Source organism: Chiloscyllium plagiosum, unplaced genomic scaffold, assembly GCF_037043375.1.
Source record: "Chiloscyllium plagiosum isolate Xiang-an unplaced genomic scaffold, Cpla_swu_hap1 HiC_scaffold_9, whole genome shotgun sequence".
Taxonomy (NCBI): Eukaryota; Metazoa; Chordata; class Chondrichthyes; order Orectolobiformes; family Hemiscylliidae; genus Chiloscyllium; species Chiloscyllium plagiosum.
The window spans coordinates 42,336,182-42,353,474 of record NW_028270147.1 but is presented as its reverse complement, the minus strand read 5'-3'; the positions used below and the strand labels follow the sequence as shown (position 1 = coordinate 42,353,474).

Genomic DNA, 17,293 nt, shown 5'->3' with positions numbered 1-17,293 from the left:
CCTTCCTGGATGTTGCCTGTTTGGTGTCCAAGACAATGTCTCTTGCTTGGATTTACAATTGGAAATTTCAAGGTGGAAATGGCAGCTTAATAGGCCATGTAAATTGCCCCCAAATTCCTTCAAATTTGCCACCAAGCATGCTAGCCTTCATAGTGAGAGGATTTGAGTATTGCAGTAAGGATGCTGAAAATGTGTTGCTGGAAAAGCACAGCAGGTCAGGCAGCATCCAAGGAACAGGAGGAATCGACGTTTCGGGCATGAGCCCTTCTTCAGGAATGAGGAAAGTGTGTCCAGCAGGCTAAGATAAAAGGTAGGGAGGAGGGACTTGGGGGAGGGGCGATGGAAATGTGATAGGTGGAAGGAGGTCAAGGTGAAGTGGGGGTGGGGGCGGAGAGGTCAGGAAGAAGATTGCAGGTTAGGAAGGCGGTACTGAGTTTGAGGGATTTGACTGAGACAAGGTGGGGGATGGGGAAATGAGGAAACAGGAGTCATCGCAGTTCATTCCTTATGGTTGGAGGGTTCCTAGGCAGTTCCTATTGCAGTAAGGATGCCTTGCTACAGTTATACAGGGCCTTGGTGAGGCCACACCTTGAGTAATGTGTGCAGTTTTGGTCCCCTAGTCTGAGGGAGGACATTCTTTCTATTGAGGGAGCCTAGTGAAGGTTTACCAGACTGATTTCCAGAATGGCAGAACTGACAGATTAAGAAAGGCTGGATCGATTCGGCTTGTAGCCAGTGGAATTTAGAAGAATATTGGGGGAATTTCATAGAAACATATAAAATCCTGGTGGGTCTAGACAGGCTAGAAGCATTAAATGTTCCTGATGTTGGGAAAGTCCAGAACTAAGGGTCACAGTCTAAGAATAAGGAGTAAGCCTTTCAGGACTAACAAGAAGAAGAATTTCTTCTGCATTGTGAACCTGTGGAATTGTCTGCCACAGAAAGCTGTTGGGGCCAGTTCGTTAGATATATTCAAGAGGGAGTTGGATGTGGCCCCTATTGGGTAAAGGGATCGAGGTGTATGGGATACAGAGATTGTACGAACAGCCACACAGGCTCAAAGGGTCAAATGTTTCCTATGTTTCTATAAATGCTGATTATACTCAACATGTTAAGCAAGATCTACAGAGTAAAAGATAACATTGAGCCAAGACAAGACCCGATTGTGTCAAGCGATTGGATCACTCAATTATGGAAAAGGATGGGGAGCAAATTGAAACATTGAACTGGGATATAAAACTCCTGGAAAAATCTTGTCACAATCAAGTTCTGGGTAAAACAATTGCTCCAGGAGTCTGATGTCATGCATAGAAAAAGGTATATCTCAACCAGCAAAGCTGGTTTTGAGTGATTAGTACCTCAGTGCTGGGCTCATTCATCATTGTATCATGACCTTAAACAAGTTAGGTCAACAGTGAATCAATGAGGATTGCAGAAGCAGCACATACATATCTAAGAAACTAAAAGTGAGGGGTTTCCTGCTGAAGCTACAATGGACAACTATATCAGTGCTCAACAGCAGAAACTGTAGATAGAGTTCAATGATCCCACAACCATTAGATGAGCTCAAACTTCTGCAATCCAACTGCATCTAGTCTTCAGTGTTGGTGGATAATTAAAATAATAAAGGGGAGGAGATGGCTCATAAACATTCTTATTCTCAGTGTTAGTGGAACTCAGCACCTCAGTGCAAAAATCAAAACTGCAGCATTTACAGTCATCTTCAATTTGAAGTGTCAAGCAGTTGATCCATCTGAAGACCGATTGGTTAGCCAATTCGATTTATTCCAAATGATATCAAGATATGGCTGAAGGACTGGCAAACCCTATGGACCCCAGCAGCATATAAATACTAAAGGCTTGTTTTTCATAATTGATTGTGCCTGTTGCCTAGTTGTTCCAGTGCAGCTACAACACTGGCATCTAATTGACATTATAAAAAATTGCTCAGCTATATCCTGTCCACAAAAGTAGAACAAATCTAATCTGGCCAATCACTACCCAATTAGTCCAGCACTTAATACCAGCAAAGTGTTGACAATCGATACACTTCATGTGGTAGCTACTTGCTTACTGATCGTCAGTTTGAGCCTGAAAGTGCCATTCACATCAGACCTTAATATAATGTTGATTCAAGTGTGGACAAGAATAAAGAGTTGATTTCAGGAGATGAAGTGACACTGACTGTTCTTGATTTCAAGAACGCATTTGAATGATCGTGACACAAGTCCTCAAAATGTTAAGAAATCCAACCTTGGAGACCAACTGTCCAATCGGGTGGGATGTGCATTTATCTTTTCTGACATCTAGGTTGATGCAGAGTGAACATTCTGGATTTATTCTTTTTTTGACTTTCCTGGATCAGTTTGATATAGCTGAGTGCCTTGTTGGGCAATTTCAGAGAGCAGTTCATAGTCAAGCACATTTCTTTACACCTAGAGTTACATGAAATCAGACTGGGTAAGAATGGAATATTTTCTTTCCTATAGAATGTAGCAAATCAGCTGGTGCTTTACTACAGTCCAGTAACTTTGGAGAATTGCATTAGTCTTGGTCTCCCTGCTATAGGAAAGATGTTGTTATGAAACTGCAAAGAGTGCAGAACAGATTTACAAGAATTTTACCAAGACTAGAGAGTTTGAATTACAAGGAGAGGCTGGATCGGCTAGAATGCTTTTCCCCCTGGAGCGTCAGATGCTGAGAGGTGCCTTTACAGCTGTTTATAAAATCATGAGAGGCATGGATAAGGTGAATAGCCAAGGTCTTTACTTCAGAGTAAGGGAGTCCAAAACTAGACAGCATAAGTTTAAGGTGAGAGGAGAAAGATTTAAAAGGGACCTGAGGGATAACTTTTTCATGCAGAGGGTGGTGCATGTATGGAACGATCTGCCAGAAGAAGTGGGAGAGGCGGGTACAATGACAACATTTAAAAGACATTTGGACAAGAACATGAATAATAAAAAGGTTTAGAGGAATATGAGCCAAATGCAGGAAAATAGGACCAGATTGATTTAGGATATCTGGTCAGCATGGACGAGTTAGACTGAAGGGCCTGTTTCTGTGCTGTATGACTCTTTGAGAGAACAAGATTGACATATCAGTATTTTACAAGTTACACGAATCATGTTAGATTGAAGGCTTAAAATTACTACCAATGTAAAATGTGGCACAAGAAAATATATAAACTAAGGATAGTTTGTCTTTTAAAAATTTGTGACATGACATTTCTCAGTTGTGTGGTCTGTATTATAGATGCAGGCTTCCCCCAAAAGGATTAGCTGTTATGATGGTATTACTGGACATTTAAATACCAAAACAAGCAACGGCCAGTTCATAGCCAAGTTTTTTTTACATCAGTAGTTGAGATTTTATTGGCATCAGACAGTAAGCCTCAGAGTGTTTTATTAATCAATCTTAGAATGAATTTTCAACATGCCTGACAACTTTTGTTTTTCTATTAAGCTTTTAAGAAATAGAATATTTAATAACATGTCAACTCTTCACCTCCCAGTACACCACCAAAGCTCCCTCTTCGAAGTTTGCCATCTTCGTCACCAAATTGGTGCTGGAGTTTTGAGAGTTTTCCTGATGAACAGGAGAGGTCAGGATTACTTAATTTCCTGAAGAACAATGGAGAAGATCCAGAATGCTCCGCCTGTTAAAAAGAAAAAATATTTTTTCAATTCAATTTTCAAGTTAATCTTAAGAATATTAACCAATTCAATAAACGTTGTTTATTCACGACATGTTCAATCATTGTTGGATAATCCCTTGTGATTTCATACATTTGAAATGCAGAATCTGGCCAGACTTGAACTTTGTGGAGAAAAGTAGGACTTTTCTTTAAAAATAAAATGCATTCAAAAATCATAACACCCTAGAGTAATGTGCTGGAAATCAATCGTCACAATTTGCAGAGTCACCACCATAAAAGCATGAGAAAATGGAACAGGAGTAGGCCATTACGTCCCTCAAGCCTGTTCCGCCATTTAGTAGGATCATTTGTTCCGCTACTGATTAAAAATCTGTCTATTTCAGTCTTAAGTATGCACAAGGATTTTGCTCCCACCAGTCTCTGTGTCAAGGAGTTCCAGAGACACTCAACCATCTGAGAGAAGAAATTCCCCCATTTCAGTCTTAAATTGTCTGCCCTTTATTCTCTATGACTCTCTGCTGAGAGGATGTCTCCTGTCATGGGATTTACCCTGCCAAGCCCCTTAAGAATCATGTATGTTTCAATGAGATCACCTCTCATTGTTCTAAATTCCAGGGAGTAGAGTCCCAACCTGTTGATCTTTGGTAATAAGACAATCCATCCATACCAGGGATCATCCTCGTGAATCTTCTCTGAACTCCAAAGAAATGAGATAGCTTTCCTTAAATAAGGGGGCCACAGTACTACAGATGTGGTCTCACCAGCACCTTATACGGATGGAGTAAGACTTCCCAACTTTTATACTGCACCCTCTTAAAATAAGGGCCAACATTTAATTAGCTTTCCTGAATACCTGCTACACCTGTGTGCTAGCTAGCTGTATTTCATATGCAAATACCTCCTTGTCCCTTTGTGTTGAAGCTTTCTGCAGTTTTTCCCCAATTAAATAATATTCTGTTCTTCAATTCTCTCTTCCAAAATTAATTCTAGAAAGTGTGAAAATAGATAAGTCCCCTGGGCTGGATGGGATTTATCCCAGGAGTCTGAGAAGCCAGGAAGGAGATCGTAGAGGCTCTGGCTTTGATCTTTATGTTGTCATTGTCTACAGGAATAGTGTCAGAAGACTGGAGGATAGCAAATGTTGTTCTCTTTTTCAAGAAGGGTAGTAGAGACAACCCTGGTAATTACAGAGCTGTGAGCCTTCCGTTGTCGGTCAAGTGTTGGAAAAAGTTATAAGAGATAGGATTTATCATCTAGAAAGGATAGTCAACACAATTTTGTGAAGGGTAGGTCATGCCTCATAAACCTTATTGAGTTCTTTGGAGATGGTGACCAAACAGGTGGATGCGAGTAAAGCAGTTGATGTGGTGTATATGGATTTCAGTAAGGCATTTGATAAGGTTCCCCGTGGCAGGTTATCGTATAAAATATGGAGGCATGGGATTGAGGGTGATTTAACAATTTGGATCAGAAATCGACTGGCAGAAAGAAGACAGAGGGTAGTGGTTGGTGGGGAATGTTCATCCTGGAGTTCAGTTACTAGTGGTGGACCACAACGATCTGTTTTGGTTCCACTGCTGTTTGTCATTTTTATAAATGAACTGGATGAGAGCATAGAAGGATTAGTAAATTTGCGGATGTCATTAAGAGCGGTAGAGTTGTGGACAATGCGGAAGGATGTTGCAGATTACAGAGGCACATAGGTAAGCCACAGAGCTGGGCTGAGAGGTGGCAAATGGGGTTTGGTGTGGAAAAGTGTGAAGTGATTCATTTTGAAACGAGTAACAGGATAGCAGAGTACTGGGCGAATGGTGAGATTCTTGGTAGTATAGATGAGCAAAGAGATCTGTATCCACATACAGAGAACCTTGAAAATTGCTACCCACGTTCATTGGGTTGTTAAGAAGGCATACGGTATGTTAGCTTTTATTAGTAGAGGGACTGAGTTTCGGAGCCACGAGGTCATGCTGCAGCTGTACAAAACTCTGGTGTGGCCGCACTTGGATTGCTGCGTACAGTTCTAGTCACCGCATTATAGATAGGATGTGGAAACTTTGGAGAGGGTTTAGAGGAGATTTACTAGGATGTTGCCTGGTATCAAGGGAAGGTCTTATGAGGAAAGGCTGAGGGACTTGAGACTGTTTTCATTAGAGAGAAGAAGGTAAAGAGGTCAATTAATTGAGACATATAAAGATAATCAGAGGGTTAGATAGCGTGGACAGTGAGAGCTGTTTTCCTTGGATGGTGATGTCTAGCATGAGGGGGTATGGCTTTAAATTGTGGGGTGATAGATATAGGACAGATGTCAGAGATAGTTTCCTTACTCAGAGAGTAATAGGGGCGTGGAACACCCTGTCTGCAACAGTAGTAGACTTGCCAACTTTAAGGGCATTTAAATGGCCATTGGATAGACATATGGACAAAAACGGAATAGTGTAATTTAGGTGGGCTTCAGACCGGTTTCATAGGTCAGCGCAACATTGAAGGCTGAAAAGCCTGTACTGCGCTGTAATGTTCTATGTTCTATGCCCTAACAACTTTGCATTTTCCTACACTGTACTCCATTTGCCAACTTTTTGCCCACTGACTTAACCTACCAAAATTGCCCTCTGACCTGTTGTATCCCTCGCGCAGCAAATTTGGCTATACTGCATTCACTTCCTTTATCCAAGTCATTAGTATATATTGTGAACAGTGTGGTTCCAGCACTGAACCACTGGTCACGGATAGCCAAGGTGAAAAAGAATCCCTTATTAACACTCAGTTTCCTGCCCATGATCTACACCAAAATACTACCTCCAACACCATGGGCTCTTGAGTTATGATTATCCATTTGTCAGGTACCTTATCAAATATCTTCTGGAAGTTCAAATACAATACAATCAACTGGTTACTCTCTATACACCCTGTTGAGTCTTTCTCAAAAAAACTCTCAAAATTAGGCAATCACAAATTCCCTCTAATGAAGCCATCTGACTCTGCTTGTTTAGATAATGATTTTCCAAATGTTCTGCTCAGACTTTCTTAATAATTGATTCCAACAATAGATTTTAGGCTAAATTTCCCTGTAGCTACCCACACTTCTGCCTCCCTCCCTTGTTGAACAGGGATGTCACATTAGAAGTTGTACAATCCTCCGGTACTCTTCCAGAATCTAATGATTTTTGGAAAATTACAAATGTGAAAATTTGGTAAAATTGGGCAATCAGGTAATTTATTCAAACCGCCTAATTCAGGTTAAAAAATTATACACTCTTTCGATTATCAAGAGAATAACTACATTGGTTGAAAAAAAAAGGAGACAAGTTGAATTGCTATAAATCTATAACTTAAACTCCAAAACTTTCTTAAAATTCACATATAAACAAAGAGACATGACAAGACATAATACAATATGACACAAGTATCAGGGCTACAGAAGGAGGGAGAAAGGTCAGTGAAGGACAGTTCTGGCACCAGTCTGGATCACAGAATGTTAATGAGGGCAAACTAACAACAGGTATATAAAGTAAAAACGTTAACTGCTGAACTGTTACATTCTTTATAATTGACTGTAACACTTTCATAATGACATACATTAAGCTAATTGGCCTACAGGTGCTGTTTCAGGTCTCCTTTGATTTTTGAGTAAGGATGATCCCTTTGGAGTTTTCCAATGCTCTGGGACTTCTCCAGAATCTAAGGAATCCTGGAATATTACTACCAGTGTATCCACTTTTTCTGGACCTCGTTCCTTTAATATCCTAGGATGCAGCCCAACTAACACAAGTTTAAATTAGTCTATATTTTAATATAATGAAATCTATATTTTAATTGAAGATGAATTATTGCAATTACTTTTTCTGCTTCATTTTTTGCTGTCCTTAAGCATGTTTTAAATTTTGTGTCCATTTCAAATTATCCAAAAATTAACATTTTACTGATTTGAAAAATAAAGAAATGCTTACAAGTATTTAAAAATGCCCACTTACCCCAAAACACTTTGTTCTATTAGCCAATTCTCAATCTTTGCTAATATACTAATATACCAGCGTGGCACAGTGGGTCAGTGGTTAGTACTGCTGCCTCACAGTGCCAGGGACCCAGGTTAAAATCATAGAGTCATAGAGATGCATAGTACAGAAACAGACCGTTCAGTCCAACTCATCCATGTTAACCAGATATCCTATATAAATCTAGCCCCATTTTGCACATATCCCTCAAAACCCTTGTTTATTCATATACCCATCCAGGTGCCTTTTAAATGTTGCAATTGTACCAGGCTTCACCACTCCCCCTGGCAAATCATTCCATATACATACCACCCTCTGTATGAAAATGTTGTCCCTTAGGTCCCTTTTACACCTTTCCCCTCTCACTCTAAACCTGTGCCCTCTCATTCTGGACTCCCCTGAGAATTAAAAAGGGTATAAGGAGGCAGGGAAAGAGTTAAATTCTGAGTGTTGTGAAACAAGAGATTCAGCTGAGCATGACTCAGATCAGATAAGAACTTACAGTTAACAATGGGGTACTGGAGGCAAGGGTAATGGGTTAACAAGGTGGAAAAGCAGTCAGTCAGTCATTCTGTACAGCTATTTAATAATATCGGAAGCATTTAGTATGCATGGTCAGCTAACAAGTATCCATTGTATGAATCCAGTTACCAAGGTTAAGAACATTCATTGTATCACAGTAAAGGGCTTGGTCTCTGCTATTGATACTTATTAATTGGGTGATAATTACAATCAACATGTATGATGCCTTATCCAGGTGCTCCTCCCTGTAAAATGACTATATAGTTCATTGAGAAACCGTTGTTCACGATTTTATAAACCTCTATAAAAGGTCACCCCTCAGCCTCCGACACTCCAGGGAAAACAGTCCCAGCCTGTAGCCCAAACTCTCCAACCCTGGCAACATCCTTGTAAACCTTTTCTGAATTCTTTCAAGTTTCACAACGTCCTTCCTATGGGAGGGAGACCAGAATTGCACGCAATACTTCAAAAGTGACCAAACCAATGTCCTTTATAGCCGCAACATGACCTACCAACTCCTATACTCAATGCTCTAACTAATAAAGGAAAGCATACCAATATTCCTTCTTGACTATCCTGTCCATCAGTGACTCCACTTTCAAGGGACTATGAACCTGCACTCCAAGTTATCTTTGTTTAGCAACACTCCCCGGGACCTTGCCATTAAGTATATTCTACCCTGATTTACCTTTCCAAAATCGATTCTAGCCTCAGCTGTTTGGAATTTGCACATTCTCCCAGTGTCTGCGTGGATTTCCTCCGGGTCCTCTGGTTTCCTCCCACAGTCCAAGGATGTGGAGGTTAGGTGAATTGGCCATGCTAAATTGCCCATGATGTTCAGGGAGTGTTAGTTAAGCACATTATTTGAGTAAAATGTAGAGTAGAGTAATAAGGTAGGGGAATGGGTTGGGGTGGGATACTCTTTGGAGGGTCAGTGTGGATTTGTTGGGCCAAATGGCCTGTTTCCACACTGCATGGATTGTATGGAATCTATGACTACCTCTCACACTATGTGCTCTTATCTTATTAAGTACAAAACCACTGTACCACAGGACCTTAATACATCTACCAACTATCCCATCAAACCAGTCATTACTTCAATGAACTATCAGGCCACTCCTCAGTCTTTTTCTTTTGAGAGCAAAAAACAAATCCCAAGCTTGTTTTGCTTAATGTAATGGTTTTAATGTATATTCAATGATTCAAACATACATATATTAATTCCCAATGTTTTCAAATCCAGGAGAAACATTTTGTCCATTTTGTGGACCTCTGGGATTATCGATCTATACCTGCATCACTGAATTTTCAATGATGACCCATGTTTTTAGGCTCCACTTGCATATTTTTATGTTCTATGCCAAGAACATAAGCAAACGTTCATTTCAAGAAAGAAAGACAGAAAGACAGAAAGACAGAAAGACAGAAAGACAGAAAGACAGAAAGACAGAAAGACAGAAAGACAGAAAGACAGAAAGACAGAAAGACAGAAAGACAGAAAGACAGAAAGACAGAAAGACAGAAAGACAGAAAGACAGAAAGACAGAAAGACAGAAAGACAGAAAGAAAGAAAGAAAGAAAGAAAGAAAGAAAGAAAGAAAGAACGAAAGAAAGAAAGAAAGAAAGAAAGAAAGAACGAAAGAACGAAAGAACGAAAGAACGAAAGAAAGAAAGAAAGAAAGAAAGAACGAAAGAACGAAAGAACGAAAGAACGAAAGAAAGAAAGAAAGAAAGAGGCTTTGTTTTGTATTTGATAAGTATAGTGCTCTGTCACTTTAAGAGTCCAATCACGTGCCATAATGACAGTCATTGTCCATTTTTGGGTTAGTCTAATCTTGCTGCCTATAGAGCAAATACTTCCTTAATAAAGCTCCTGCTATTTACCACTTCAGCCACTTGGGCCTTCTTGGAGTGGAACAGACTAAACCTGCAGAAAAGCTGATAATGTAGCTTTACCTAGAATTTGAACTGAAATCATTCCTGCTGCATTTATCAATTCAAAGTCAGAGCAAACAAATATTTAGAGGCAAAAACAGACATTGCTGGAGAATATCAGCAGGCCTGGCATAATCTGCGGAGAGAAATCAGAGTTAATGTTTCAGGTCCATTGACACTTCTTCAAAATATTCAGACATTGTTGAAGGTTTATGGCACAAAAGAGGCTAATGAGATGAGCAATAGTCATAGACAATGTACTAACTTGAACTCGTAACTTCTATATTCACTGGACAGATACAAACAAAAATTTAAAATTTTGAATACTAAATATCAACTTGTATCTATGCCATAACTGATAGCCCACTGGGGACTACAATAACACCTTTTAACAAATACTGAAATAGATGGTGAAAACCATTATCGGCTCCAACGTACCAACTTCATATTCAGCCAATTGAGGGGGAGTATTTGAGGCTCAAGATTTAAAATGCTTGATTAAGATCATGGCATACTAAGCAGCAGTAATCGCTGGTGCTCCTATATGCTTTGGAGATATAAGTAACCAAAAGCAGGCACCTCAAAGTACTGTGGAAAAGCATCACCACGGGTGCCTTTACTGTATCTTCAAATCCTACAAAGAGTGCAACACAGCAGCCTCTCTCGAGTCAAAAGAGGCACTAGGCAGGACATGTCACACTTTAACTGACACCAATTCCTAAATAACTTAGAACTCATCTGCAGCAAAATAACACTCTTAAGGACAGCAGAAATATTCCAACAATGTCCTCAAAACAGTCCTGAAGATGGGAGGCATCTCGGCCACCTTATAGGACTCCATGATTTTGACCAAGTAAAATTGGGAAGATTCATTCGGGAATGCACAGAGACTGTTGAAAACACAGAGGGGCATTCATCTGAACTCACAAACCTCCAAACAACTTATCCACCCAGCCCTTCAAATTGCAATCCTCCTCCCACATGTTCGTGGAGTCTGAAAATCACATGTTATACTTAACAGCCATTCAGTCATAACAGCCATTCAGTCATAACAGCCATTCAGTCATAACAGCCATTCAGTCATAACAGCCATTCAGTCATAACAGCCATTCAGTCATAACAGCCATTCAGCCACATCACAATCAAACCAGAGTGGAAAAAAGCCATCCACAATCATGAGGCATTTCCAATTATAAAATCAAAAGCACTGCCATACAATACAATACAATACAATACAATACAATACAATACAATACAATACTCACAAGCAGAGCCATCTGACTGTCAATAACTATCCTCTAAGATATATGGATTTCTTTGGTACAAGTCTTTTATCGATTCAAAAGGACACAGTCAATCAAAATCTTATTTATGCAACCAAATGTGATTGTGAATCTTAATGGGGTTCAAAGATCAGTTTCTTGGACTTCATCTCAAGTCAAGCATTATGGGGGGTGGGGTGGGGAGAGGAGTTGCAGAAGCAAGGGAAGTAGAGAAATAATCTCTCATGGCCAAAGTACTGACTATTATGGAGACATCAGGACATGAGATCAAACGGCTTTGTGATCACTGAGTAATTCTGAATGCATTTTAAGGCAGAGGTAGATTAGTCATTGGCTAACAAGGAACTTAAAGGGCATCAGAATAGCCAAGGAAGTGGAGTGGAGGCCACTGAAGAAACACCATGCACTTATTAAAAGGCAGAGCAATTTGAGAGGCCAAATGGGCTATTTAGAATCATAGAATCCCTAAGTGGGGAAAGAGGTCATTCGGCCCATCAAAATCAGCCGTGACCCTCCAACGATCATCCCACCCAGACCCAGCTGCCTACCTATTCCTATAATCCCACATTTACTATGGCTAATCCACCTAGCCTGCATATCCCAGGACTGTCGGAGGTAACCGGAGCACCCAGAGGAGACCCACACAGACATGGAGAGAATGTCTGTGTTGAGGCTGGAATCGAACTCGGGTCCCTGGCGCTCTGAGGCAGCAGTGTTAACCACGTGCCACCCTTGGTGATTAAAATAATTAAAATGTACTTCTTCTAATTCTTGTGTTCATGTGCACTTGATTATCCAGAGAGTTGTGGAAGCAACATGAAAGAAGTAGGACACAATGGTCGAATAAATGGACTTTGTGTAAAAAGCAGCTTTGGAACCAATTGTACAGAAGAAAACCGTCCAAACAATTGAAAACACCACAACTCAAAACAAGAAATGTTGCTTTTACATATGCTCATCTGTAACCACAAGCAAAAACCAATAAACACCAATAACTAAGACAGGAAATGAAAGCTTGGTACAAGAAACTGAATTGAATTTTAGTTTGCAAAATTATCTTGGAGGCTGAACCTTGACTAAAATGTACAGAATATACCAAATAGCAAGCACGACTCTCAGACTACACTAACCATCTATTTTGAAACAATATGAATTGACTCTCATTTCATTGTTTTACAACATTATCCTGATTAACACAATTTGAACATGAATTTCAGTCAATATTTAGTTCAAAAACATTAAGTAATTCAACCCCACTTTTCTATCTAAGGAAAGACTCCAACGGTTTTCATAAATCAACATAATAATTCCATGAAACAAAAATGTGTATTTATTCAACTACTTGGAATGAATTCCAGAATTTAATTCAAAATCATTCAGCCCTCAGCTGTGAAATATTTCATGCTCTTCCTGGATAAAAGGTACTTTCACATCATGGTGTATGGTATAGGATGCTAAACACTGCAGTGTAACATTATAAACAGCTTAATTTGACTATTTTCTACAGCAGTGCAGTTCTAAAGACAACTGAACCTGAAACAAAACACAGAGCACTATTAGCTTTCTAATTTTCTCATGCTTTCTTAATAGAACAACAATCAGGGACTCAAGATATAGAAGAGAAAATACTGATGTCTTGGAAGCTACAAAACAAACATTAATTGGTCAAAGAAATTATGTTCCAGATACTTATTCAAAATTGGAATATCTACCATTAGAAAGTGAAAAAAATTATAACACGTAATAATCATAATAAAATAATGACTTAACACAATCACTGCACCAAAATGCAGCTTCTCATAACGGGTCTTCAGATTTACTGATTAAGACATTATAACCAGAACAGTTTGCACTAAAAGCCTTTAGATTCCAAATGATCAACCATCGTGTATTTTAATAAATATGTCTGCTATTGCAGAGGTCGCATCAACAAATTAAAAAAGGATATTAAAACAAAAATTGTTACCTGTTTCATTTTACTTTGTCATGCTTATTTTCTGAGAAATGAGAATTATTTGCGATTTGCAGCAGAGCTTCTATTCCGTGCCTTGTTTATCATACACCAGTGCAGTAGCATCCAAAAAACGTTTGTACTGTCCTAAATCATATATTCAGCAACTGCAGTCAATATCACATCTGGTGTCAACGCTTAAAGAATTACAAACATGATACTGTGCTGCTGCACTGTCTTCACCTTTAATGGATTTTTAAGAGCTCTTAATTCTTACATGAATTGCTTCTGCCACTACACAGCTCATAGATTGCACAGTAGAAAATCAGATAAAAAGGAGCACTAATGTCCATTCATAAAAAGATGGTTAACATTAGCTTTCCAGATGCTCAGTTTCCAAAGTATGCAGTCTTTTCAGGAATCTTGCAAGATGTCAATTTGCTTATTCAGTACATCAGTTGCCAACAATTTGATTTCAGGTTGAAGACAAAGTAAGTAAATGCTTATCAAGTAGAAAAAGATTATGCATTTGTCAACAGGCAAATTAAATAGCTTGAACATCCATGTTGCAGCAACTGCTCAATCAGTCCTATCATTGTAATAGAGATTCAGAGAGTGATTAATAAAACATGCAGCATCCTCAGCTTTATCAACAAGAACAGAGAGTTTACAGCAAAGAAGCCATGTTAAGCTTGGTTAGAATGCTGGCCCAGCCTTGACTGGAGTACAATACCCAGGATAGGGCACCACAATTTAGCAAAGAAGAGATTACAGTTAAGGCTTGAGAACAGATAAATTGGCAAAGTTTGGACTATCCTTCTTGGAAATGTTGAACGAAAGATTTTATAGAAGGATTCAAAATTATGACAGGTCTAGACAAAGTAGGTTGGGAAAGATTGTTCCCATTGGTGGAATGATCAAGGAGCAGAGGGCACAGATTCAACATAACTGGCAAAACAACCAATGAGAACACCAAGAAAAACGTTTTCATGGAGCAGTGGAATCTGAAAATGCTTTGCTTCAAAGTGCGGTAGAGGCAGGTTCAATTAGCAGGGCCTGGTAATTTTCTCTATGTCAATCAACAATTTGTATCCTTTGAGCCAATGCACGAGACAACTACACACATCAAGTAATGTCACATGTAATCTAGCTCAAGATCAGTTTACATCTTATAAAATCACAACCTTCTGTTTTTCCTAAATAATTTAGGGCAAAAGTAGCCTCGCAGCCTTTGTAACCATTAACTTTAGCTTGCTTTCTATTCTTGTTTATTGGAGATGATTCATATTTGGCCTGACAGAGAGGGGTTCAAAACTGCTGGATTATATCAAAGTCTCAAACTTGGCAAAGCAAAATACAAAAATTAGGGTTTCAACTTCAAACAGTATAAATTAATTGCTCACATTGACACCAAGACTTTGACTCAGATGTGATACTGTTCATACAAAGCAAAGGTGGGCAAATACACAATCTCTTCACCCTACTTAGGTCAGTTTGGTTTTATTACAAAGATTGAGAGAGTTTGTTTAAATGCCTCAGTCATTTCTACCATTCCCCCCCTTTCACAATAACAACCTCCCCAGATTGTTCAGAAAATCTACCTTCTGCTCCCTTATCCCCAGTTCCATGTAAATTACTGGTCATCCAACTTCCCAACTCTGTCCACTGTGTTAACTCACGTCACATTTGGTTTTACTCTCACTCTTCCACTTCAAAACTGTTGTCATTACAATGATACTGAGATTCAGGGTGAATTTGATTTTGGGGAGTAATGTACCATTATCTCCCAAACTGACACTATTATAGTTGATTCTTTCCAAAACCAGTGTCCATCCTGCCACTGAAAGAAAATTGTTGCATCAAGGTAATGGCACTGTGATTGAAAACCATCACTAGACAATTCATAAGGGCACAATCCAACAAAGTTTAACACTAAGGCTAAGGAGATTATAATTCCAAGTGATGATGCAAAACAAAAGTACACTCAGCTGTTCTACACTGATGATGTCACACAAGAATTCCACACTGAAGAACACATTCAGGAGCAAAAGAGAGATTCTAATGTCTGAATAGTTTGGCTTACTGATGCCAGTGGTTAAATCAATGTCATGGTCCAGAATATTACCATACCAATATTCAGCAATGATAACGGGATGCCTGTGATTGTTGATAGCTTCATATATCTAATCTCGAAAATCACCAGCAATCTCACTTGATATTAAAATCAACACATTTATTTCAAAGGTTGCAGCTCTTATGTCCAAGCTGAGTTAGGTTGCGTGGAACAATAATGACCTGACTAAGAACACCAAACCTGCATCCTCAGTGCACTCTACAACATGTAGACATGAACAGCACATATCAGACAGGAGAAAGGCTGAATACATGAACACCTTCACTGCCTCAGCTCCAGTAAAAAAACGTCCCAGCCTTTCAGGACTCAAACCTTCCATACCTGGCAAATCTCTTCTGAACTCTCTCGCTTAATAATATACTTCCTATTACTGGGTGACCAGAACTGGACACAGAACTCAAACCAAACACAGCTAATTCAACAGGTTCTACTTAAAATATTTTAGTTAGAACAAGGTCACCAACTCAGATTCCAGTACAAGTTAAATCCATCCATCAATATAGACTCTTTGCTAAGGCAACAAAGTCAGCTCTGTTTCATCAGACAGATTACAGTTCCATTCCCAGTGACCACCTGTGTGGTGATTTGGCCACTGGGTGGGCATCTATTCATCTACTGCAAATACACCTCCAAGTTAAGATGATGATGGATATTAACACAAACAATTGGAAGACAGTCAGCAATTACTGTGACCTATGAAGGCTGACTGTTTGGAAAGGCATTAGATGAAATGAGCAGGAACAGAAAGAGCCTCTTTTGCCCCTCCCTCTCTCTCTCGCCCCCTCTCTCTCGCCCCTCTCTCTCTTACCCTTCCCCCTCTCTCTCTCGCCCCCTCTCTCACGCACCTCCCTCTCTCTGACTACCCTCTTTCCCTCTCTCTCTCGCCGCCCTCTCTCCTTCTCTCACTCTCTCTCGACCCCTCTCTCTAGCCCCCTTTCTCCAGCCGCCTCTCTCTCGCCTCCTCTCTCTTACCCTTCCCCCTCTCTCTCGCCCCCCTTCATCCCCCTCTCTTTTGCCCCTCCCTCTCTCACTCAGCTGGGTGAGTTTAGACCCAGCTAAAACAGAAGTTAGAGAATTGTACATCTTCTTGACCATTTTTTTCTGTAGAAAATGTAGAGGCTGCCATGCCAGAATAGGACTCCAGTCCTACATCATGCAATGTCTTACACAGAAATGATCACGTGCAAATATTTCACACAGGACACAGAATGAAGAAGTACCCGAGGTTTGGTCAAACCAGGAGGAAATATTCTAATTTAAGTAACAAATGACATCAATGAGATAGTGATGTATTTTCCATACATATCCTTTTCAGTCTCTCTGCACCTCTGACACACATGATCATACCATCTTCCACGACATTGGGGTTGGGTTATCTCTACTTGGTTCAACTTCCCACCAGACATTTTGAAATTTAACCCACACTGCTTGCAACTTTGCAATATTGTTCAATATGCAGTCAAACTTCCATCGTCTCACTCTGCTCATTTTCACCTCCATTACAACAGCTTCCCCCACCTTTATCTTTTGTACGCTGTTATAGAGTCATACAGCACGGAAACAGACCCTTCAGTCCAACTTGTCCATGCTGACTAAGTTTCCCAAACTAAACTAGTCCCACTAGCCTGCATTTGGCCCATATCCCTCTAAACCTTTCCTATCAACGTGCATATCCAAGTGTCTTTTAAAATATTGTAACTTGCCCGCATCCACCACTTCCTCAGGAAGTTAATTCAATTCACGAATGACCACGTGCAAGACATTTACCCCTCATGTCTTTTTTAAAATCTCTCTTCTCATACCTTAAAAATATGCCCCCCA

The 17,293-nt window shown here is 39.7% G+C and overlaps 1 protein-coding gene across 7 annotated transcripts in view; it reads right to left on the bottom strand.

Moving 5' to 3' along the window:
* Window positions 1-17,293, bottom strand: part of mast2 (microtubule associated serine/threonine kinase 2) — a 412,521-nt gene that overhangs the window by 375,251 nt on the left and 19,977 nt on the right. For all 7 annotated transcript variants that reach the window (XM_043699133.2, XM_043699131.2, XM_043699132.2 and 4 more), the window contains exon 2: window positions 3,505-3,655. In XM_043699133.2, coding sequence (XP_043555068.2) covers window positions 3,505-3,655 — 151 coding nt within the window. The remainder of the gene's footprint in view (window positions 1-3,504; window positions 3,656-17,293) is intronic.